This window comes from Labrus mixtus, chromosome 23 (genome assembly GCF_963584025.1).
Source record: "Labrus mixtus chromosome 23, fLabMix1.1, whole genome shotgun sequence".
NCBI lineage: Eukaryota > Metazoa > Chordata > Actinopteri > Labriformes > Labridae > Labrus > Labrus mixtus.
The window spans coordinates 19,306,577-19,331,660 of NC_083634.1; the positions used below are offsets into that span (position 1 = coordinate 19,306,577).

At 44.2% G+C, this 25,084-nt stretch overlaps 1 protein-coding gene across 1 annotated transcript; it reads right to left on the reverse strand.

The window, feature by feature from the left end:
• Positions 1 to 201: 201 nt before the first annotated feature.
• On the reverse strand, positions 202 to 25,016 carry LOC132958789 (uncharacterized). The gene is made up of 47 exons (XM_061031828.1): positions 24,913 to 25,016; positions 24,499 to 24,597; positions 24,360 to 24,397; positions 22,902 to 23,553; positions 22,670 to 22,804; positions 21,828 to 21,926; positions 21,689 to 21,726; positions 21,060 to 21,601; positions 20,730 to 20,903; positions 20,604 to 20,635; positions 18,587 to 18,736; positions 18,367 to 18,495; positions 18,187 to 18,225; positions 17,844 to 17,969; positions 17,449 to 17,575; positions 16,703 to 17,344; positions 16,200 to 16,403; positions 16,078 to 16,109; positions 15,033 to 15,176; positions 14,806 to 14,934; positions 14,605 to 14,643; positions 14,390 to 14,515; positions 13,719 to 13,824; positions 13,504 to 13,602; positions 13,376 to 13,410; positions 12,698 to 12,826; positions 12,425 to 12,553; positions 10,764 to 10,802; positions 10,282 to 10,407; positions 10,063 to 10,189; positions 9,097 to 9,267; positions 8,974 to 9,008; positions 8,569 to 8,733; positions 8,338 to 8,472; positions 8,152 to 8,190; positions 7,924 to 8,064; positions 7,433 to 7,527; positions 7,249 to 7,272; positions 6,334 to 6,520; positions 5,346 to 6,198; positions 3,301 to 5,303; positions 3,089 to 3,197; positions 2,791 to 2,901; positions 2,325 to 2,624; positions 2,082 to 2,198; positions 1,861 to 1,976; positions 202 to 1,781 (listed from the first exon to the last, which is right to left on the reverse strand). The coding sequence occupies exons 4-47, from the start codon at positions 23,508 to 23,510 to the stop codon at positions 1,713 to 1,715; spliced, it is 8,976 nt and encodes a 2,991-aa protein (XP_060887811.1). The 5' UTR covers positions 23,511 to 23,553; positions 24,360 to 24,397; positions 24,499 to 24,597; positions 24,913 to 25,016; the 3' UTR covers positions 202 to 1,712.
• Positions 25,017 to 25,084: the final 68 nt, after the last annotated feature.

A 25,084-nucleotide genomic window follows, 5' to 3' on the forward strand; every position in this document is an offset into this window, starting at 1 on the left:
TATCACATAATCCATGTTCTCTGTTGTGATTTTGTGTCAAAAGGAAATCCAAACAGAAAAACAAACAATAGTTTTAAAGAATCTCTCTAAGAAGCGTCTGAGCTTTAGTCACTGGAAGATGAAAACGTTTGAAAGGGTTTGTCCAACAGTAGAGAAAGAAAATCACATTAAAGTGGTATGAACAATTAATCTGAACGTTGGAACGATTATATTCAGGATTTTATTTACAAGACTTTAAAAACATTTACACTTCCAGAGTAACAGTTTTTTCTCTTTCAAAAGGTGCTACATGCTGCATCAGAATCCCCTCACTTTATGAAATGTAATCATGTTGCCCCCGCCCCTTACTTCCTGCTCATCCTTCTTTTCATGGAAAGTAACAACATGATGGCAGAGATGTGTTTTACACTCCTTCAAATTATTATTTTACATTTTGTGAATGTATTGATGAAGACTGAAATGAGTAGTAAAGACCAAACTAACTGAGACCAAGACGTACCCGAGACCAGAGTGCTCCTGGACCAAGACATTTAGGGATTGAGACCGAGTCAAGACCAAGACCAAATCCAAAACCCAAGACCATCAATATCACAGAGAAATCATCATATGGTGTGCAGCGGGCGTGTCACTAATTTAGACTGTGACATCGGGAAGGTTGCGGCCGTAATTGGGGGATAAAAAAATCAAACTAAGTTATTTGTTGTTTTATAAAAAGGGGGCGTTTTCCTTCTAATCACCGTAATGACGTGGACAAACAGCCGGTCAGTGGTGGAAGTGACCGGTCTTGATTTGAAATCCACAGTCTGCCCGGTCTGAGACTGAGTAAAAATGCTTTCGATTCCAAGATGAGACCTTCAAAAAGTGCCGGTCTTAAGATCAAGACCGAAAATGAAGTACCACAACACTAAAGTGATAAATTTGGAGTGATTCCATTTGGTGGAAATACAACAAAGTCATTGTGTTTTTTTGTCTTGTACTTTTGAACACTGGAGTTCAAATGTTTTGCCTTTTTGATTTTGAGTCCAGGAAAATCCGTCCAACTAGGCCATAAGCTTTTGGCTCTAGATTTGTCTTTCTGCCATTTTGAAAGTTCCCCCGACTACTCTCAGCAAACTTTGGGTCATTGTCACCAAATTTGGAACAGAGCATCTCTGGTCAGAGCTGGAAAGCGTCTATGAAGCGTTTTTCGTTTATACTCCTTACAGTTCTGTTATGGCATGACCGATGCAGAGCTGGCTAAACACTGAAGCTACAGAGTCCATGATATGGCAACCATTGACTGTAGTGAGGAGGAACAGGGGGAAGACAGCTCTCTCTAATGTTTTGAATTTTGACTGCAGTACCCACTTTAAACAGTAGATGTCAGGGTTACACATTGATCCTTGACTGCACCTAGGGCTGAGAAAATGACGGCTTTGGGTCATTACTGGAAACTCATTTACTGGTTGAGATTGTTCCCTTGGTTGAAGCGGGTGACTTTCATACTTGAAGAAAAATCAGTGGATGTAAAAATGTAGGTCATGTCGCACCTTTTAAACGGTCGAAACTCTTTACACCATATAAAGAACATCAGGTTGTGCTTCTTGCGTTTTCCAGAACGCAACTGATGCAACGAAAGTGTGCAACCATAGAGCAAAGCAAGGCACCGAAACTGTGGAAGGGAGGAGGAGGAACGCCACCACCGGGAGTCAGTGGACGGGTTTTGTAATCACTCAGGAAAGGAGCCCTGACGACTTGGGTGTTGAACTTCCTGCTTTCTGTTGAAGCTCCCGATAATGTTTCTAAAAAAAAAGAGGGAAGCTTTGTTAGGCAGGGTGGGGTTGTGTATGTTTCTAAATGTGTGTGTGTGTGTGTGTGTACCTGCAGGTTGTTGAAGTGCGTCTGGCTGCTGCAGTGGAGCTCCTTGGCCGTGCTCTCGTGTTTGTAGAAAACCGAGCACAGCTTACAAAAATAACCGGGGACCACAAACTCTTTACCTGTTGGAGGAGACGGTCAAAGTTCAGCCGTAGGAAAACAAATCGAGGAAACATTCTCACACCATTTTGTATGCAAATCATGACGTGATTTAAATCGTGACTCACCGAGGGGGTTGTTGGGTTTGAATTCCAGCAGTTTGAAGTCGGCAGGGACGGAAGGAGACTGAGAACGAGATCTCTTTGCTTCAGGTCCGACCGCGTCCCTCCTCTTTTTACTCGCGTCTAAAAAGAGAAACAACCGTCAACACATTGTGTAAACGCTCAAGAAAAACCTGCTGAATAAATCTGAGATCAAATCACTGAATTAAATCTACCCGGGTCAATGGCCACAGTTTTTTTTTTCAGTACCTTTAATGTCCGTCCTGCTCTTTTCTTCCCTCTCCTCCTCCTCGCTTATCTCTGCACATTTCTCCAGCGTCTTGTCCTCCGGCTGCAGCTCCGGGTCAGCAGAGGCCGTGTCGATGTCAGCTTGGGTCGTAGCTTCCACCTCTGCTGCCTTCTGGACTGCCTGCTCGCCAACATTTGACAGTTTGGACGCATCTTTGTCCATCGATGAGGAGGCTTCAAGTGAGGCGGGAGGCAGGTCATCGCTGGGTTCCTTTTCTTCTTCATGTGAAACCACATTTTTCCCTCTGGTGGATTTTCTTACTGTAAAAAGACAATAAATGAAGGAAACAGATGAAATGAAAAAGTGCACTTTCATTGGAGGACGATGCTAAAAGATGCTAAAAGTGTCACTTTTTATTGAGTTATTGAGATCAGACTGTAGGTGTGTGTGTGTGTGTGTGTGTGTGTGTGTGTGTGTGTGTGTTACCAGGGGTCAGTCTGGTTCTCTTCTTAGGTCGGCCTCTTGTCCTGGGTGTGGACGTTTCCTCTTTCTCCTCATCCTTCACCTCATCTACGATCACAAAGTTCATACCTTCCTCTGAAAAAGTTTTTTTTTTTTTTTAAACAGATATTAGGAGTACAGTAGAATCCCACTGTGACATCACAAGGAGAGCACATTTGAAACAGAGCGTTTTTCTCTGTGTTGTAAGACCACAAACAAAAGGACTGGATGGATTTATTTCACATTGTGTGGGTCCCCTTTAAGTCGTCAGAATAACGGTTACCTGTGTCGTCATCGTGTTTGCGTTTTGAAGATCCTAACGCCTCCTCAGCTTGCTCGTCGCGCAGCTTGTCCTCTTCGTCGCAGCAGGCTTCATCTAGAGTCACCAACGTCTAAAAAAAAAAAGAAAAGAAAAACAGACCAGGAGTTCTTCAGAAATGGTGTTTCCGGGTTTGTCAACATCCAAATAAAAGGATCTGAACTTGGCATCTTTACCTCTTGGTTCAGGTCATCCACTGATTCGTCCTCCTGGCCGAGGGGGCGGGCCTCCACTTTGATTGGCTCCGCCTTTTCCTCCGCCTCCTCGTCTACGAACTCGTCCAGAGTGACGAGTGCCCGCGCGTCCTCCTCGTCCGACACTCGTCTCTCCGGCGCCGTTTCATCCTTGGCCTCATCCGCCCCCACCTCGTCCAGAGTCACCATCTCTCGGGCGTCCGCCTCCGCCCTCTCATCCTCCTTCCCCCTTCTGCTCCGTCGTCCATCGTCTCCTCCTTCTCCTCTGCTGCCATCGCTCCGGCTCCGTCGCTCCCTCGCTTCCCTTCTGCCCCTCGCGTCCTGCTCCTTGGGAAACCGCTTCTCTTTTGCGACGGCTTGACGCCTCCTCAGTTCTTCCTCCTCTTCTCTGTCGTCGGGGTAATCCTCCTCCTCGTCGCTGACTTCGTCCAGGCTGACCAGGGTGCTCGGCGTCTGTTCTTTCTCTGGGGATTTCTCCCTTTCAAGCGCCGCGGCATCACCGGTATCAGACCCTTCATTGCCCTCCTCTAACTCATCGACTCTCTGAAGGAGACTTTCCTCCTTCTCGACCAATTCTTCAGATGCTTCCAAAACTGTGGCGCAGCAGGTTTGTGCCTCGTCTTTTTCACCTTCTTCTCGACGAGATTCCTCTCCTGTCTTAGCTCCATCGCACACCTCGGTGGGCGCCATTTCTTCCTGAACTTGATCGTCCTCCAGAGAATCCACGATCTGGAACAACGGTTCTTCTTCCTCCTCCGCCTCCTTTTTGGTCGATCCCTCAAGAGATGTTCTATCCTGATCTTGCTGGGTGGCGTTTTTAGAAACACTCTCTTTACTTTTATTCCCAGACTGGTCTGACGGTGGCTGATCGTCAACCGACTCATCCTCCACAGAATCCAGAATCCGATACGTCGCCTCTTCTTCTTTGGCCACCTTCTCTGAAGTTGCGCCGTCTTTCTTTAAAGCAGCTTTAACCTGCCTCTTTGGTCGTCCCCTTTTTCCTTTCCCTCTTGTAACCGGCTGATCATTCAGAACCTCGTCCTCCACAGAGTCCAGTACTTCATAGGTGGCGACCTCCTCTCTTGGATCTCCTTCGGCGCCGACTCTCTCGCTCTCTTTTGGAGGAGCTTTCTCGTCTTTCTTTGCCGTATTCTCCCTGGGAGCGGTTTGCCTCCTTCCCGTCGGCGCGTCCTCTTCTTTCGTTTTCCCCGTCGAAGCGTCCTCAGCTGTTCTTCCCCTCTTTCCCCTGGTCGATCTCCTTGTTGTGATTGTGGGTTCTTCAGCGACCGGTTCGTTCTCCACTGAGTCTAAAATCTCATATGTGACCTCTTCGGGTTTCCCTCTCGTACTTCTTCTTCTACCCGAGCTTTCTCTGGATGCGGCGTCTCCCTCTTCAACGGAATCTACTATTTCAAATAGCGTCTCCTCGGTGCCCGCTTTTTTGTCCATCTTTGTCCTGGTCTCGGGTGCTTTAACCGTCCTGTCTTGTCTCTTGGGAGATTCCTCCGCTGCTTTGCTTGTCGGGCCGCTCCGCCGTGAAGGTCTATCATCTTTTCTCGACGCGGTCCTCCCCCTCCTGGGTCTTTGTTGCTTCTGTTCGGACTCGGACTCTGTCGTCGTCGGCGGATCTCCCACAGAATCGATGACCTCGTATGCTTCTTCCCCATCCTCTGCGGGTCCATCGTCATCTTTGGGTATCTGTTTTTCTTCCATGTCGGTCTGATCGTCAATGGAATCCAATATTTCAAAGGCCTCTTGATCAGTTCCATCGGTATCGGGATCTCTGAGATTGGGTTTGTCGTCTCTCTCTTGAGGATGGTCTTGAAGACTTTCTTCGTCTTTAACTGCAGGTTTTTCATCAGATTGGTCCGCTGTTGGACCTGAACCTTCCTCGGGTTCCTGCTTTGAAGTGGAAGCGTCTCTTTGGACCGGGCCACTGTCTCCTTGACTTATCGCTGCTCCACTGTCCCTCGCCTGGAGAGGCCCTTCATCGCCCATTTCACTGAGCCCCACAGGACGCGTCAAGCCTTCATCTCTGTCCACGACCTGGCCTCCTTCAGATCCAGTTAGCTGAGGTGCAGAGCTTCCATCTTGACCACACTCTTCCATCCGCTCATCTGTCTGACCGTCAGATGAATTGCCGACCTCCTCTGTATGTGTGTCATCCTCTTTGCTCTTCTTCTGGGTTTTGTTTGTATCTAAATCAATCTCCAGATGCTGGGCTTGGTTCAAATCTGATCCATGTTCCTGCTGGGCTGGATGCATCTCTCTTGTCATTTCTATTTCTGCCTCTGACTCGACATATTTTGCAGCAGCGCCTTCTGCTGACACCCTGTGGTCAGACTTTGCCACTGCACTCTCAGTGTCTTTAGCTCCCTCCCTAACCGGTTCCACTGAGGCCTCGATCTTTTCTCTTTTGGTGCTTGATGATTTGAGTGGTGATTTTGTACTGCTCGGTTGTGTTTTCTTATCAAGTGAGGAAGGAGATTCAGTCCACACTGGAGGAGGGAGGGAGGAGGCCTTACTGGCGCTGGCAGACGACGAGGTTTTGGTGCTGGATTTGGTGGGTTTAGATGAGTGTTTCGGGTCAGATCTCGAGCCTTTATTCGACCTGGACGACGAGGCCGAGGCCGAGCTCTTGTAGTCTCTCGAAGATCTCGTCGAGGTCCGATGGTGGGAAGACGACCCCCCAGAGCTCTGCCTCTCTCCTCTCTCTCTGGACGAGTACTTGGACGAGGAGTAGCGACGAGGCTCGGGGCTCAAGTCTTCGACGTCATCGAAAACCTCGTCGACGGTGACAAATTCCTCCTCGTTGAATTGTTCCTCGTCGAAAAGGTAGGCGTCAGACGAGACTAAATCGTCTGTAAAATCATCCTCACCCTGGACAAAGACAGAACCAATCACTAAGGTGCACTAATTTAAAAAGCTTCTTTATTTGGATAAAATGACTAGCTTCTCTGGTCCAAACAAATCCAGACCATTCAGGACCAGAATCACATATAAAAGAGGCCTCACCTGTCTTTCCGCACTCTGAGACCTGCTCTTTTGAACAAGTCTGTTTTCACCCACTGTCACTGTGATGGCTTTGAGCATGTCCTCGTCGATCTCAGGGGACTCGTCTCTGCCAACGGTGGCGCCTGGTTTATCAAGGTTTATTGTAACCTCAGCAGAATCTTGTAGGCGCTGTTTGAGGCTCTCCAAACTGAAATGTAGAACAAAGGGATTGCTTAGTTGCATTGTTCTCACACAATGAATACTTTGTTCCTGTTATGGAAATAAGGTGTATAAATCTGACCTTTTTTGTACCAGGCTGTTAACATGTTAATTTATGCTGTAAAAATCACATTTTTTTAGCTGTGGTCGGCACTTGACCGACTGCAGGATTTGGCACTTCCACACTGGCTTCATTTTTCAGCACCAGATGTTGTCGCCTCCTGGCTACGAACGTCATTGTCATGCTTTGGTAAATACAAAAACCTTTCTATCTTAAAGGCTTTATATGCGATTTTTCACACTTAAATGTAGAAATCAAGTATATCCTCTGAAAATAACTCTGTGAGTCCCACTGTCTGTGATGCTTTCCGAGTTTTCAGAGTCCTATCTTCAGTTTGTTTACATCGCCCGGACGGCCGGCTGACTCCTCCCCTCGTGTATAAAAGTTGTTTAATTGAGGGACTAGAGAAAAGAAGAATAACATACTGTACTCACTGCTTAACTGTGTTTCTAGATCACGCTCATTTCAGGTAAATTTACATGCAGTGTGAAGATACGAGCATAATAAAGATCGCTAGCATTAGCATGCTAACACAACAATGCAGCGTGAGTTGTTTTGAATTCATGCTGGTGCTCAAAGGTGACATCTGCTGGATCAAAAAATCACATATAAAGCCTTTAAGGTGACAAGAATCAATGAAAAAATGATTTACTTACGATTCAAAGTTTTTCACTCTACTCCTGTGGAGAGAAAAAGGGAGATTTGCTCGGTTTAGGGTAAAGATGGGAGGTTAAATAACTGAATCATACATCAGCACATGCTCAGGTAACTTGCTTTCATAAAGACGAGTTTTTATAAGAAAACCAATTCGACCCCTAACTATGAAACAGACGTGCATACCAAGCAGGGTCCGCTGTGAAAGAGTTGGGGGAGGGATCCTTGTATTTCTCCACCACCTCGGTGACGCCGCTGGAGTCGGTCATCTCAATGCATATCTGATGAAGAATGACGGATATGGCACACAGAGAGGAAAAAGACAAAGGGATGAGTGATGCTAAAAAGTCACATGCAACAAAAGGAGAGAGACAAGCAACACTTTTTTTTTTAGAAATCTATTCTCAGTTAAGCTACAGAACACTGAAGAACAGAAGCATCATTGCTCATCAATTATTGTGAAAACTTTAGTTTAAAGGTCACATCTCCTCCTCCTCTTCTTCAGTTTAAATTAGTCTCAGAGCTCCTCAAAACATGTGTGTGAAGTTTCTTGTTCTAAATTCACTCTGATCCTGTATTTGATCATGCCTATAAACCCTCTATTTCAGCCCTGCTCAGAACAGGTTGTTTCTGTGTCTGTATCTTTAAATATGTAAATGAGGAGATTTGCGTTTTACCCTGTTGGCAAGTGGCAGGAAGTTGACAAAGGTCGCAATGGACGCCACCATCTCTATGACCAATGTGATGATGTCCAGAGACACCTCAGAGACCTCCACACACAGCAGACGCTCCTCCAGAGACGTCGGATCAGGAACTCCCTGAAGAGAAGGGAAAGAAAGAGTTTTTGAGGAAAACAGCCGATTTCATTGGACAAAGAGAATGAATGGAAACGCTTCATGACTTACAGCGTTGCTCCACTTCATCAGGCTTCTGTACATCATCTCCTGTGAAAAAAAGGTCGACACATTGTTAGAGATCCTCCCTCGTTTCATCCCTAAACATTTTGGAGTTTGACCATTCTAAAAAACAATAATAGTCCATCTGTTGTCATGTGTTCCCTTCCGATAGAGATTGAATCCAAGCGTCCGTACCTCACTGGATTCAGGATACATGTTTTGCAAGACAAAGTGGACGCCGACGATGCGTCCTTTCAGTGAAACGCGCTTAGCGACGTGAGCTGCTACGAAGTCGGAACATGTCGTCCAATCAGAGAAGAACACAAACGCCTGGAGGTGAAGATGGGAAAAGAGATGACGTTCAAATGACTTGTGAAATTGGGATTCCAGTAATAATTGTGCAGTTTACTTAAATCTACTCCTCACCCTCCTCTGCAGCGGTAGGACTGTCACGTTGTAGTACAGGGAGTGAAGGGTCTGTTTGGGGAAATATGGCCACACCAGCCTCGCCACATCCTCATGTTTGTAGTTTCCTTCCGGCAAACCGGTCAACATGATTGTGGGGCACATCGAACCTCGACGGCTGGCCTTCTGGATTAACCAAATGAAAAGCCCAGTGTTGATTCATGCGTTGCGGTTGATTGCACTTAAAATTGGTTTACTACGGTACATTTACACACAGACGATTCGGACTGGAATGATTTGTAGGATTAGGAAAAGTAGAGCTGATAGGTGAGTTTAGGTTTTATTTGATAGACTTGATGATTTCTTAGCCGTGTCATCAGCAGAGGTAAAAACAAAAAAGATTGTTACGGTAATAATCCAGCTTACCTCAATGTCAAACAAGCCCTTGACAGTTTGGTACTCTAGGAGGTAAAAGTGAACAAAGACACAATTAGTCATCTTAGTGAACATGGCAGGATGATAAAGAAAGAAAAAAAAACTCTCACTTACCTGGTATGATGAACCAAGGAGAAATGGTTGGGAACACAAAGGGACTGTTTCTCAAACTGATCCAAAATGGTGAAGGGCTGAACTGTGGAATGGCAATTTTTGCTGACGGGACGGTTATGCCATCAATTAGATCCTTGCTGTCCAGCAGACAGTCCTTAGGAACCATTGGAGCTGCACAGATTGAAAAAAAAGCATAATTTTAATTCATTGGCGGAGAGACAAAATGTTGATGAATGTTTTGTCACTGCCAGGGGGGTCTCAATCAAAACAACAACAAAAAGATGGCGTCGAGGCTGGCAGGAAATCATGGGAGGTCTCTCTGCCCCTCGCCAAACAAATAGAATAGAAATAGAATATGCTGTATTTTGTCTTTCTGAGGTTCAGCATTAATTGTTGGATAGAGTTAAAAGCAACCTCTGACTGCAACAGAGCTTTGTGTGAGTGTAGAAGAAACAAACGTTTCATCATCAGCATAAGGAACCATATCGCAAATTTCAAACTTTCTGGACACATTGTTTAAGTACATTGCAAATAGAAGTGGCACCAGGAAAGAACCCTGGGGTACTCCTTTTCTAACCGGGCCTTTCCATTAACAGCTTTTTTTTGCTCTGGCAGCACTCACAACTTCAATTTCAGAGCGCTTCTCACCGGTGCTTACTGTAACTAAGCCACGACGCGTCCTCTTCCCTCTTTACTAATCCTTAAGTCTGCTCTGTATGCTTAATATTTGCTTTATTTTATCGTCACGTAAACTTGGGAACAGTGTAAAGGAATCATGTCCTGGCATGGGGAGCACTTCTGTACCGGGAAATTGGACCCTCAAAAAGACGAGCCGGATAAGTTTCTCCCCATCATTGTCAACAAAGTTGATACCACAAGTCAACCCCACTTTGGTTTTGATTGGTCGGTGAGCGGGGAGTGACATCGATGGGAAAAAAAGTGGAACTAATTTTTTTTAAAACTTACAAGGTGGTGAACTGGTGCTGAGTGGTATTTTGAGCCTCTGGATTCTGTAGCCTGGGGATTGTCTCAGAAGACTGTACCAAACTCCGAGCCAATCAGCATTGCAGGCGGTCTGGAACACTACAAATACCTAAAACACACACACACACATACACACATGAGCGGCAGAACAACACATTTTCCCCCCTATATCATTGTGTAGTCGTATGTGTTCGTTTCTACCTTGTTGAGGAGAGGCAGGAAGTTCCTGATGGAGCCCATTTTAGTCAAAGCCTCTCTGAGTTCTCTGGTCTCTGTGGGTGAAATGTCCCTGATGAAGATGACTGCATCTCTGTCCTCGTTCATGCACTGTATCAACGACAGGAAGTCAACATCCAAAGCATGAGTAAAACAAAGACAGATGAAACATGACAATAAATTAATTTTGAAGTGCTCCCTCAATGTTTTTCTGTTACTAGTTTCCAGATTTTATAAAATTAAATATGTTTGTAGGAATAAAAGCAGAAGTTTCACATTCCTCCTCAAATTTGAGGAAAATCTGATTACGGCAAGGTTAAGAACTTAGATACAGATAGTCACACTGTCAAGCCAATTCATTGTCAAATACGCATCCCGCATTTGCTTTGCAAAGGCCTATACATTTTGTTTTTTTAAATGCACACTGTAGCTTTAAGAAATGTTGAGTGAGTGTGTGTTGTACTTACATAATCTAACCGTGTCATCAGGGATTCATAAAACCAGAACTAAAACACAAACATCAGAGTAGGCAGTGTTAGAATACAGCAGAACAGTAATTTGACATGCTGCTTTTGATATGATAGTGTTGAAAGATCAGAAAGAGTTATGCAATTGTTGAATTTGTTTTTACCATATATGTTCTTTTCTTTTATTATCATTTAATTAATTTATCATTTAACTCATATGTCATATAGTCATAACTACTTTCTATGCTTTTACATATCCTGTCAATCCTGCACACATCTGCGGCCCCTATGCATCTGTGAGGTCAGAATAAGTGTGACATACTTTGAGCATAAACCACATACAAACTCGTGGGTGTATAACGCGAATCTGCCTGGTCTAAAACCACATATGAACTTGGTATCACCTGTGGACAGGCGCGTCTCACCCGTGGTTGTTGCGACACCCACACTTACACTGAAACGTATTTTCATCCCCCACACTTTTTACCAGTGGAGTCATTGATGAAAACTTATTGGTCAAGTAAGATTTATTAAGTGACAATTAAGTCAATCGTAGCTGTTCGGTTACAGTTGAAGCACGGTAAAGTTACGTTCATTTAATCCTCCTGTCACTCATCACTGGCTGAGTCAGAGCTCAGAGCTAACAAATGGATACATGCTACATGTAGCATCCTTCTGAAAGAGAGTTAGTCACCCAAACAGATGTTTTTAAGATAAATCCACCTCACAAAACAACATAAGTGTAACATTTTCTCCTCTTGTTTGTTCTTTTAGCTGTATTTATTTACTCCCGTAACTTTACGATGTAGCAGAAGTCCCCTTTGCAGTTTTTCAAAATAAAAGCACATTTTATATGAAGACCGGAAATAAAGAGACTGAGGCATAAGGCAATAAGAAAAGCAAAATAAAAGCATCCCAAAGAGCAGTTTTGAATCTGGTTTTTAGAGCTAACTGGGTTACTCACAATGGATGTTCATAAAGTTAGTGTCTAATTATCTTTTGTAACTTCGTCTTGTTGTTTGATGTGTCAGCTAACATTAGTTATTGGACATTAACTGAAACAGAATGTGTTGATTTGCCAGAGGGTGGTAACATACTAGCATTAGAACACCCGCACTTTTAAAATCGCTGCTCCACCCCTGCCTGTGGATGTATCACGCTTCTGCGAATCTGGATTGTTGAGGTTTTACAGAATCTTGGAAAAAAGAGACAGTTTGGCTATAAAAATGCAATCTTTTAAATCCCTGTTTTGGGACTCCGAGATCTTTTAAAACCTCAAATGTCTACACGCTCGGGATTAAACTTTTGAATTTGTATTTTACTTTTTACATTTTTACTTTTACTGTTTTGTATTTGAATTTTGAATATCTTTTGAAGTTTTTTCAAAAAATATTCTGAAACGTTTTGGAGTAATTTTACATAGCTCCAGTACTAGGAAAGAGTAGACTAGCAGCTGGTAGGGAGCAAGCCCTCACATAGTTCTAGGAAAAGAGTAGACTAGTTAACTAATGGGTGGTGAGCTTCCGTTAGCTATAGGGAAAGTTATTCACCCATTTACGCATGTCCAGACATGTAACAATAGGAAATGCGTGGGTTCTCTTTCTCGTGAGGTTTTGGACATATTGATGAGGTATAAAAAACAGTGTCATTGAAACGCTCACCGGTCTCATGGAAATGGTGTTGTCTAAAGCATGGAAGCGGAGTTCAGATTCTTTGAATATGATGGGATCCCTTCTGGAGGCTCTTATTATGTCGCTCACGTCTCCTGCTGTCGGCATCAGGACGAAGGCCTGAGAGAACAGAAACATGGAGTTACACACTTTGTCCCAAGCTACTTCTCAGTTATACACGTGGGTAAAATCAGCCGTATGTGGCCACAGATAAACAAACAAGTGAGCCATTTTCACACAATCAAGTGTTTCAATGGTGCGTACCAAGCTAGCCTGAGGAGCAACATAGATGTTGTGGTCTTTGTGTTGATAACCAAATGGAGTGAGCAGCTCGATGAGGTCGTTCTCCGTGTAGCTGCCCTCGCTGTACGCCGGCAACCAAGAGATCAGCATCTGGTTGATACAAAGAGGGAACAAACAAGGATGAATAAAGAAACACGAGAGGAGAGGGGAAGGATTCATGGAGTTCCTGAGTTGTGTGTTAAGTTACAGTAAATGTAAGACTTTTTCTTTTTTTTTTTTTAGACCTTTTTGATACCATGCAGAGCAACTTAATGTCTGAGTCACACAGACGTAAAGTATGATGGTAATGCAGCAGAGACTTTGCCGTATTGCCAGACTTTTATTTTGAATTTGAGTACTTTCCTAAGCTGAGAGTACTTTACTTTCTGTTTGAATTCAACCATGCTTTTATTTTGAAATACAGTAAGGCCCTTCTGGCAGATGGAAGGTTAGGACATGAAGTTAAAGCACAGAAACAGGAAGTGGTTAGGGATCCCCAAAGTGAGGTCAAACAACTCAAAGGAACGGTAACAAAGGTCAAAGTGTGATGTCATAAGGTCAATGTGTGATGTCATAAGGTCAATGTGTGATGTCATAAGGTTTAGAAGAATTCCTTCACACCCAGAGAGAGTTATGAGCGCACACTGACGCAAAACCTACTTTTGTTGATGTCCCGCTTTTACTCTTGAAGGAGGCTGTGAAGGAAAAGAGACAAACACTCAATAAAGAAAGTTAAAGAGACATTTACTGCACACACACACGAGGAGTGTCTTTCCCAGATTACTCACCGATTATTTTTCTCGACAGGTGATTCTCAAACATCTCCCCGAAAGTCAGGTTAGCATCCTTGGCTATTCCTGTTTGTGTCGTCATGGCAGCCACAGGACCTTCAGAGGATGAATATCGGTTTAATGGTAAAGATCATCACTGGATTCTCTTCAACGTTTAAGTCAGTACAGCTGTTATCACATTTACACTCCTGGAAAATGATGTCACCACTCACCCTGCGTTTTCAGCCTGATGACTTCCTGACCGGCGGTTTGTTTCACTTCACTGTACCAACCTCCAAACCGATCAGCGTCTTCAACAAACTCAAACTCTACAAAGAGCTGGAAAACACAAAAACACACCGAGGTGACGGGTTACACTCACATGGTCATGTGTGTGTGTCTGTGTGTGTGTGTGTGTGTGTGTGTCTGTCTGTGTGTGTGTGTGTGTGTGTGTGTGTGTGTCAGTGTGTGTGTCAGTGTGTGTGTGTGTGTGTCTCTGTGTGTGTGTGTGTCTCTGTGTGTGTGTGTGTGTGTGTGTGTGTGTGTCAGTGTCTCTGTGTCTCTCTGTGTGTGTGTGTCTGTGTGTCTGTGTGTGTGTGTGTGTGTGTGTGTGTCAGTGTCTGTGTGTCTCTCTGTGTGTGTGTGTGTGCGTGTCTGTGTGTGTGTCAGTGTCTGTGTGTGTGTGTGTGTGTGTGTGTGTGTGTGTGTGTGTCAGTGTCTCTGTGTCTCTCTGTGTGTGTGTGTGTGTGTGTGTGTGTGTGTCAGTGTCTCTGTGTCTCTCTGTGTGTGTGTGTGTGTGTGTGTGTGCGTGTCTGTGTGTGTGTCAGTGTCTGTGTGTGTGTGTGTGTGTCTCTGTGTGTGTGTGTGTGTGTGTGTGTGTGTGTGTGTGTGTGTGTGTGTGTACCTTGTTGAGGAGGGGCATGAAGTTCTTCACAGCACCAAACTCTTTCAGAGCTTCTCTGAGCTCTCTGATTTCCCTCTGTGAAATGTTCCTGATGAAGACGGTTCTCTCCACCTCATCGGTCACAGACTGCACCGAGAACAGGAAGAAAAAACAGACACTCAACGACACTGCATAACTAAGACACAATAAGATAAGTGTGTGTGTGGATTACTTACACACTTCATCACCTTCTTCAGAAATCTATAAAACTGGTGCTAAAGTAGAAAACATCAGGAGGCGGGGTTAAAAGACAAAAATTCAGAGCGGCCATCACTCCAGCAGAAATCACATTTATTCATTAAAGGCCTTCAAAACAGTTTTTAAACCTCATTACTCGACAGGAAAGTCACTAAAATAAGTGTGATTGACGTGCTCACCAGTTTCATTTGATAGCGGAGGCGTACGATGTGAATAGTAAGTCTCTTCTCCCAGAAGTAAATGCCTTTCTGCTTATACTCTTTCAGTATTTCGTACACATTGGCCAGTGACGGCATCGTGGCAAAGGCCTGAAAAAGGAAACCAGAGAAGAAAACAGTCACCACTTTTAACTGCACTTCCCGAAGCTAAAAATAGACAGGCACAGACGTGTAACCATGACGCCTACCATGCGCGTCTGAGGAATGACGTAGAGCTTCTCTTGTTTGTTTTTGAATCCAAACGGAACGAGCAGGTCGGCGACGTCGTCCTCCGTGTAGCAGCCGTCGTGATACGTCGGCAGGCCGCATATGAGCAGCTGCTGGTTGTAAGACTGGAGGGAGAAGGAACGCATTAGAACGGGGAAAAACAGCAACAAGAACACTTTGATTTTAGACGATTTAGCACCATTGTTGTAGTTTTTTTTGTTTTGTCTAAATCCCAATTTCCACATGCTCTCTACTCAACGATTGTGTTTCCACAGCGGGCGCCTCAGTCTGTCTGCGTAGCGTGCCAGCAGCGTGAACTTACTTCTATAGTTTACATACTCTTAGTTGATCGTTAATCTGCTTATTTTAAAGCATGCACGCTTTTTTCTTCTTCTTTGGATTATATTGGCAGCTGGTATCCAAAAAGTTACATTACTGCCATCAGCTGGATTTCTTCTACTATTAATCATAGATGTGCGTGGTATTCCGTCTTCTTCTGTGTTTTTTTTTTTAGACGGTTGGCATGTGGGCGGAGTCAAACGTTTGACCGAATTGCACACTGCAGTCAGGGGCTTCTCCCACTACACGCTCTGCAATGTTTCAAATACGCCGCGAGTCTATTTTCAACGGAGCACGCTGCAAGCTGGACAGAATATCACAACCCAGACAGGAAGTGCACAGAGGTTCCGGTCAATTTCAAAATAAAATATAATATACGGACTCAAGATCGTATTTTCTATCACTTTATCAACATAGCGTCAAAACAGGCGCAGAATGATGAAAGAATCATCCTCAGAAAGACAAAGCGACATGTTGTTTGCACGTTTTTGTCTTTACTCCCGCGTGATCTCGTAGTTCTCATGTGAGTACAGCTGCTCACGTTCTAGAAATGAAGGACCGCGGGGAGTATGTGGAAATGAAGGGTAAAAGAACGACCTTCTCTCCACTGGCTTTAACTTTTGTATTCAGAAAAGTTTCATGGGTAAACATTGAAGTAAATTTTGGAAGTGATATGAAGAAACCTACTAATGCAGTGACGTGTGGAAACATTAACGTATCTGTAAGAGAGACAAAGAACAATAAAAAGTGTTAATTCAAGATCAGGAAAATCACTCCTATGACCAAATCAAGTCTTGTTTGTTTCTTACGGATGCTCTTTGGAAACAGGTACTTGTCCAGCATCTCCCCGATAGTCGGCCAGATGACCGCAGAGGACGACGACCTGGATGCTGCAGCCGCCGCCGCCGCCGCTTTGGTTTTCACAGACGAGGCGGCCACTGAGTCCTTGCCGAGAGGTGGCGCGGATGCTCCGGAGGCCTCTTTGGTCGATGTTGAATCCATTTGTGTCATCTCTGCAGTCAAAGGGTCGTATTAAATGTCTGTTATCAACGCTGAATAAATGAGTCAATAAATGTCGGCAGGAAAGCTCAGCGTAGCCACAATATGCTTGGGTATTTATAGCTTCACAGAACACACTGCGCGGTTTAGACAAAACAAGATCATTCGGTTTGAATTGTTAGCGGTGAGAGGGCAGATTCAGACACCCAGCTGTGGGAGGAGTTACTGCCCTTTGTGATGTCATAAGGGGGTGAAATCTCCAAACGGTGCCCTGAAAGTTTCTCAGTGTAAAGAAAAAGGTTTGCATACATACCTGTGTGAGTTGTTCCTGTCTCAGCCTCCACTGCAGCTTCTTCTGCCACCTGCTGGTGCTCTTCTGAAGTTCCTGTCCCGGTCTCCTGCGATGAAGACGTTCCTGTCTGTCCCGTACGTCCCGGTTCCCCGACCTCCATCGGTTCATTTGCATCATCCGATCGACTCACATGTTCAGAAGCTGCTGCATTTGCGCCGAGCTTGTCCGCTTGAGTGTTGGGTTCCTGCGTCGTTGAGACCGTTTCTGCTTGGGAAGCCAAACCCACTCCTTCAGAGTCCTTCAGCAGGACTCCCGGTCCTTCGATACCGGTGTCAGCTTCCGTTGCCGCGAGCTCTTCTGCAGGAATTTGGCATTTCTGAGTCGCCGATTCTGTTTCTGAATCGGTTATTTCAGCAGATTTTTCTTGCCGCCCTGCTCCAGCTCCAGATGCTTCAGGTTTGACTTCTGAGTCACCGAGGTCAGGCTGTTTTCCTGAAGCTTCAGATTTGGAGGGCACGGTCGCGACCTCTGCGACGCCTTCCTTTGATTCAGCTTCTACTGCAGACAGCGCCGCTTCTGATGTTCCAGGTTTCTCAGTCCCAGCAGAGACTTTTCCATCGGTCTTGGAGGCATCGGCTTGTGTCGTCACTGCAGGCACAGGACCTTCAGGAGATCAAATCTTATTAGGATGCGTATCAGTTTTTGCACGGCTCATCCCTATATTCCCCCTCAACCTTTAACTCTCTGACACACACAGAGAGACTTACGTAGCGACTGAGAGTTGACGTTCGGTCCTTTCAGTCTGACGACTTTAGAACCGGCGGTTTGTTTCACTTCACTGTACCAACCTCCAAACCGATCAGCGTCTTCAACAAACTCAAACTCTACAAAGAGCTGGAAAACACAAAAACACACCGAGGTGACGGGTTACACTCAGAAGGTCAATTCATTGGCTGCTGTGTGTGTGTGTGTGTGTGTGTGTGTGTGTGTGTGTGTCAGTGTGTGTGTGTGTGTGTGTGTGTGTGTGTGTGTGTGTGTGTGTGTGTGTGTCTGTGTGTGTGTGTGTGTGTGTGTCAGTGTGTGTGTGTGTGTGTGTCAGTGTGTGTGTGTGTGTGTGTCAGTGTGTGTGTGTGTGTGTGTGTGTGTCTGTGTGTGTGTGTACCTTGTTGAGGAGGGGCATGAAGTTTGTGACAGGACCAAACTCTTTCAGAGCTTCTCTGAGGTGTCTGATCCCGCTCTGTGAAATGTTCCAGATGAGAACGGTTCTCTCCGCCTCATCGCTCACAGACTGCACCGAGAACAGGAAGTGGACATGCAAATGGAGAAGTCAACATGAGGAGAGACACTCACACACAAACACACTGCATACGAACTGTGACAAGTAGCAAGTGGTCTACTCAAATCACAGCTTACACACAGCTGCTGGCCATTGAGAGGACGAAGATATAGAATGTGTGTGTGTGTGTGTGTGTGTGTGTGTGTGTGTGTGTGTGTTGATTACTTACACATTTCAGCACCTTCTTCAAATATGTATAAAATTGAGCCTAAAACAATCAGAGAGGGGAAAAACACATTTTTAAAACAGTTCACTGAAGTTTCCTTCAACCAATCATCTCCTTCATTAGTTTTATATGTACAGCACGTGGTGTCTTGGATATATGGGTTGCATGAAGGTCTGTGCTCACCGCTGTCAGTGGGTAGCGTATGTTGATGACTTCAAATACGAGTCTGGTCCCTCTGAAGAAAACGCCACTCTGCGCAGCGGTTCTCGTTAAGTGTAAAACATTTTCCACTGCTGGCATCGTGACAAAGGCCTGAAAGGACACAAACATGAGGACGACTCTTATTCACTCAGACACACAGGACTCTGAACCAAACTGATACAGGATGTAACCGGATGCCTACCATGCGCGCCTGAGGAATGACGAAGAGTTTGTCTTCTTTATTTTGAAACCCGAGTGGAAGGAGCAGATTGGCAACATCCGTCTCTGTGTAGAAACCAGGGTAGTACATCGGCAGTCCACTTACGAGCAACTGTTTGTATCCATAAGGGAGCTTTCCATGAAAAAAAGGGGAAAGAAGACAAATCAATAAAGAGAGAGAGAGAGAGAGAGAAACAACACACTAAAGTTTTGCAGACACCCTGTTAACTAGAGCCCGACTGATTTATCAGATTATATCGGCCGATAGTTGCTTATCCAGTGACTATCGGTATCGGCTTATTTTATCGACCAGTCAAATAACATTTCATTTGAGCTTCAATATATTACAGTGGGTTAGATCCAATTCTACCCTGTCAACTGTCCAGACTTGTTCAATGAGAATTCCACAAGGTTCTATATTAGACCCTTTTCAACTTATATATTAATGATTTACCAGACAGTTGTAAAAGAGCCAGATGCCAAATGTATGCGGACGACACCGTGGTATTTGCGTCTGCAAAAACTCCTCAGGTGGCAGCCAAAACTCTATCAGAAGAGATGTCTGGTGTATCCCAGTGGCTCAGAAACAATCATTTGACTTTAAATTATAAAAAGACAGTGTCAATGTGCTTTTCAATTAAAAGAAAAGCCAACAAAAATTCCGGAGTAAAGACTGATGAGATAGAGATAGATCAAGTAGATGAGTTCAAATTTTTAGGAGTTATTTTAGATTCTCAGCTTAAATTTAATAGACATGTTAAGAAGCTGTGCAAAACTGTCAAGACCAACTTAAATTGCTTTCGCCTAATAAGACAATATATACCTCTTAAGGCAGCACAACAATTTATGCATGCCATGATATTTTCCCATTTGTCATATTGTATAACCGTTTGGGGTCAAGCCAACCAAACAACAATGACACCAATAAAATCATTATATAATGGATCAGAAACCTGCTAGATGGCATCATTGCCAAATTGTCAAGAAACACAATTTACTGGGTTTTGACAGCTTTGTAAACTTTTTTTTATTTTCAAGTGTGTGAACAACCTTGCTCCAGAAATACTCTGCCAATTGATAAACAAACAGAACAGTAGAATTAGAACTAAGGGTGCAACGAGCGGAAATTGTAGAATAGCGAAACGCAAAATCACATTCGGTCAATCATCCTTTGCAGTAACAGGCACCAAACAGTGGAATACATTACCATCAGAAATTAAAACATTGACAGTGCTCAAGGTTTTTAACACAAGTAAAACAATGGCTGAAACTGAATAAACCCTGTGAACATTGACCCGTACACACACATAATCGTTGTCCTTGTTTTTGTCCTTATGTCTCCTGTATTTGACGTGTTCTTTATTCTTATTTGTGTGTAACTTTTAGTAAAGGCCTAACCAGGGACAGGGGTTGCAAATTAGTCTTGACTAGAAACCTGTATGCATGGCATCTATTTTATATTTTATATGAAACAATGTACAATGTATTTGTCCCTGCTCAATAAACTTCTAAACACACAACAAGCATCATCACTCTCCAGGGTGTCAAGCGGTGATGCTCCTACATGCTCAGTTACTTCCTGGTTGAGTGGCCATCTTGACTTCATTATAAATCTTTTCCACAAGTGTTTGATAACTGCATTTGAGCGATCCAACAAATAAATGTGTATATCTATATCTACAGTATCTATCTCTAGAGATTGAACATAGATCTGAGAAAGATATCGGCGGATATATCGGTATCGGATATTTTTCTTCCCGATATCGGCCCCAAAAAGTCATATCGGTCGAGCCCTACTACATTTTCTGTTTATGAATGAATTACAGACTTACAGAAGTACTTTCTGTTGCTTGTGTTTGTATCATCTGAGTGAAGAGTGAAGGCAGGTCTAGTTTTCAACTGAAAGAAACAACCTGCTCTCCCCTGGTTTAACTTATATCTTCAGAATAACCACATTTATAAATACTACAATACTTCATAAGTGATGTATAAAGACTTACTGTTTGTGAGAGGCAGTACGGCTGCCAGGCGGCTGTAAAAAGAGAGGAAAAAATGTGAAATTATAAATGTGAGAAAATTGGAATATTAGATCAATGACCGTCAAAGTCTTTCTTTTAATTTCTTACTGATGTCTTTTGGAAACAAGTGTTTCTCTAGCATCTCGCCGATAGTCAGTCCGGCGACTGCTGCCGACAGCTGTTTGGATACCTCAGTCGAGACAGACGGGACCTGGCAGACTGCTTTGGAGGCCTCGTTGGTTGACGTTGAATCCATTTGTGACCCACCTGCAGTCAGAGGACCTTTATAAGATAAAGATGGACGTCAGTATTTTTGAAGGGCATCATCGTTTATTGGATGCTGACTGACACCAAAAAGAAACCTCGACGGTCGAACTAGGACCGAAGGCCGACAAGCTTGTTGGTGCGTCAGGGCCTTAAGAGCGGTCTCAGACATACCTTCCTGTGTTGTTTGTGTCTCGGTCCCTCCATCTGGCATCACCGCCTCCACAGCAGCAGCGTCGTTCTTACATCCTGTAGCCTGCTGTTGCACTTGTGAAACTTCGGTCATGGTCTCTGGCCCTTGTGCCGAGGATCCTGGCTCTGAATTTCCTTCAAATTTAACTCCTGATCCTCCGAGCTCCATTGGTTCACCTGCGTCATCGGCTCCGTCAACTTTTGCTCGAGCCGTATGTTCAACGACTTTTACAGCAGCCTGGGCCGTGTCCTCTGACACCGCCAAGGGTTCTTGAGGCTTTGAATTTTCTCCATCAGCCTGAATATCAGCTGTTGAATCGGTAGGTTTCCTTGCATCTTTTGCAGCTGTTGCTTCGACATGTTCTTTTGTCGCAGCTTCTCCTGCAGGCAGCTGGTCCTCTGGAGGTTTGGGTTTCTGCTGAGCTGAGGCCTTTTCTAACCCTGCTTTAGGCGTGGAAGGTGAAGGGAGAAGAACCTTTGCACTGCTGGATGCAGGACTGGATGCACCGCAAGAGACAGGTGGTCTGTTAATAAAAAAAAAAGACGAGTCAGGCAGGAGAGAATAGAGAGATTCATCTGTCAAAAAGTGACCTTTGAGAAACATTTCTGACCTTAGCGGAAGAGGCTTTTCCTCCTTAGAAACGGTGTCCTGCGGAAAAAAAAAAAGTAGATTAGTGTGATCAAATCTAGTGAAAATAAATCAAAAGGTAACATTTCAAGGGACCAGAGATGAAAATGGAAGAGTCAAACCTTTTCAGTGATGACGGTGATTTCGGTTCCGTTCACATTGAGGCTTCTCACGCTCTTCAGTTTCCTAGCGTCTTCCTCTTTCTCGAAAATCACAACAGCCTACGTGTGAACAAACATAACTTTGTGTTACAACAATCACCAACACCATCTACTCACTATCAATTTTAACCTTTGTTAATTTAAATCAAATCAACAGGTACTGCTTGTGGACTGATGATAATGTGGCTTTAAATGATAAAATGAGTTCAGATTGTTGTGCCAAATGGTTTGTTTGTCTTATGACCAGAGATGTAGGCGGCACCCCCATACGGCCGTTTTGGACGCCCCTCGGTTTGCCAGATATGAGAGCAGTTATCAGGTCAACAGGTGTTGCAGCGATGGAAGCGGGCAAGAGAAGTGGTGCAGATAGAAGTGATTGTACCCGACCTAAAAAGCCTCTGCATGTTTCTAATAAGCTCCACGAGCAGAAACGTGCTCAAACTAGGATCAATATTGGAGATGCTTTTGAAAAATGGAGAGAGGTTAGAACACAGAAAGGTTTACAGACCCATGCAGAGCTGGATAAACACTGAAGCTTCAGAGTCCACCACATGGTGACCTGTGTGAGCATCGACTCTAGAGAGGAGGGGCGGGGGGGGAGACAGCTCTCTATGATGTTTAGAATTTAGACTGCAGTACCCATTTTAACCACTAGGTGTTGTACATATTTGTCCTTTAAGTGTCAGGTATGAGTATCGACGCAGAAAGATATCTGTGAACGTAGACGGGGCCTGGATACAGACGTCTAAACATGATGGTAATAAAATCTATAAATCACCATTACTATCACTATACATACATACCTCCAATCTGGCTCGGACCAGTATCACCGACTTAGTTTTTCCAAAGTGCTTCACGGCAGAGAGCACGTCACTGTGAGAGAGAGAACTTCCAATCCCCTGCAGTTTCACCACGGTCGGCGGTGACGCTTTACCAGACTGCAACGAGGAAGAAAGCAAAGGCTCAGACTCGAGACCAAATTCTGCATCCTTGATCCTTACGATCGAAAACTGTTACATTTGCGTTTTTAACTACCTCGACTGTTTCTTTGTGCACCTCCAAAGATTCTTGAACCTTGGTCTCGGGATGGTTGAGCTTCAAACTCTCTACATGTGTCGGATTCTCTGAATCTGCAGATTTTGAGGGTACACTCACATCCGTCGCAGCTTGAGTTTCTGCCTGGGAAACCGGGACCCTTTCTCCAATTGGTGGGGCTTCTGCTGGTTCACTAACTGTCCTGTTTGCAGACTCGTCGACTTCCACGGCGTCTTTCATCCCGACTTCTTTGCTAGTGGTCGCTGCATTTTCAGGCACCAGTTCTTCTTTGGAGTCACCAGTGTCAGATTGATTTTCTGGTGATGTGGACTTGGATCCTGAGGATGTTTCTTGCTTGGCCAAGTCGGTCTTCTCTTCTTCCTTTACCGGGAGCTTAGCTGTTTTGACATTTTTAGCAACCATCTTGGTTGAGACATTTTTCGCCATGGATACCAAGACTTTTGCCTTGTTTACGGTCTTTAACGCTTTCGCTGCGTTTTTAGCTCCGGGTTTCTGGTTGACAAGTTTTCTTGCTGCCTCTTGATTGGCTCCAGAGTGAAAGAGCGACATAAGTGGAGGAATATTGGGTGTAGGTAGAAGAGCCTTCATACCGGTCCCGGTCTTTGTGGAGACACCGGATGCGGTAGGTTTTCTGTGAACAAATTATTAGTGTTATGTGTGTCAAGATAGAGAAAATGGTCGGCCTAAAACTGAACGCTGTACTGCTTGTTTCCACTTTCTTTGACATACATTCTCAGTTTACTGTTGTTACCTGATGAATTCTAGTATTTATGTATTTAAAAGTCACAAATTCTGCTAAATCCACTTCACCATGTTTCTCTAACTCTAACATGTGTCCCTAGTCCGTCTACAAACCCCCCAATGATGAGAAAAGTCCATCCTCTCTGTCTTTTCCCTGCTCCACTTTTCAGAAAATGTGTGCTCAAACAGGCTGTTTGGAGATTTTCCCTTCATGACATCACAAAGGGCAGTAGCCCCTCCCCCAGGTGGGTGACACTCCCACAGCTAGGTGTTTGTTCTGCCCTCTGAGTCTGCCGTCTCACCGTAAACAATAGGGCATGGAGCGAGAATGTCTTAGCTGCATCCCCTTCAAGAGAGGGGCGTGGTCAGACACAGCTCATTTATATATTTAAAGGTACAGACACAGAAACAGCCTGTTCTGAGCAGGGCTGAAATAGAGGGGTTTATAGACATGATCAAATACAGGATCAGAGTGGATTTAGAATAAGACACTTCACACACATGTTTTGGGGAGCTCTGAGACTTATTTACACTGAAGAAGAGGAGGAGGATATGTGACCTTTAATATTGTCATGGTGTATGTTGTTTCTATTGTCTGAGTCTACATGCCAAATGTGCCTATGTTACCAAAAGGAAAGACATTTAAACACACAAGATTCAAGCTCTTCAAAAGAAGTCATTAGAAACATATCTTACTTTAGAGGAGGCTTTATTTGCTTCTTAGTCACAGCCACCTGTAAACACATTATGATTAGATCACAGTGAGTTTTTGGAAGTATTCCCACACTCGAGAAGACAAAGACAACGGGTACTTAACGCAGAAAGAGTCCAATACCTTTTCTATGACAACAGTGGCCTTTCCTCCTTTCACATCGAGGAACTTCAAGATCTTCAGTCTGTTAGCATCTTCTTCTTTCTCGAAACGTGCGATTGCCTACACACACACACACAAACGTAAAAAATGCAGGTATCTTTGCATTACGTCAACTTATCAAGATGTCAATTGATTCAACATATTTAAACACATTTAAGAAGAAGACGAGGGGAAATTCAGCTTTACACTCTGTTGTTGAACATGCTACACATACATAGATTGAGGGGGCTGCCCACATCGATATGGACTGCAGTACCCTTTTTAAACACTAGGAGTCAGAGGAGTTACTTATTGCTCCTTTAAATGCCAAAACATGAGCAAATGTAGTCCTTGTAGCAAATCACATCAACACTTTTTCAAGTTCTCTACACTTACCTCAGATTTGGACCGATAGAGGTTGACAAACTTGGTTTTTCCAAAGTGCTCCACAGCAGTGACCACATCGTCTTGAGAAATACCTTCATGGACGCCTTTTAGTCTCACCTGCGATTGATAAGAATAATAATGAGTCTCTCATTGAATACATCCTATAACAGTAGAAAGACTG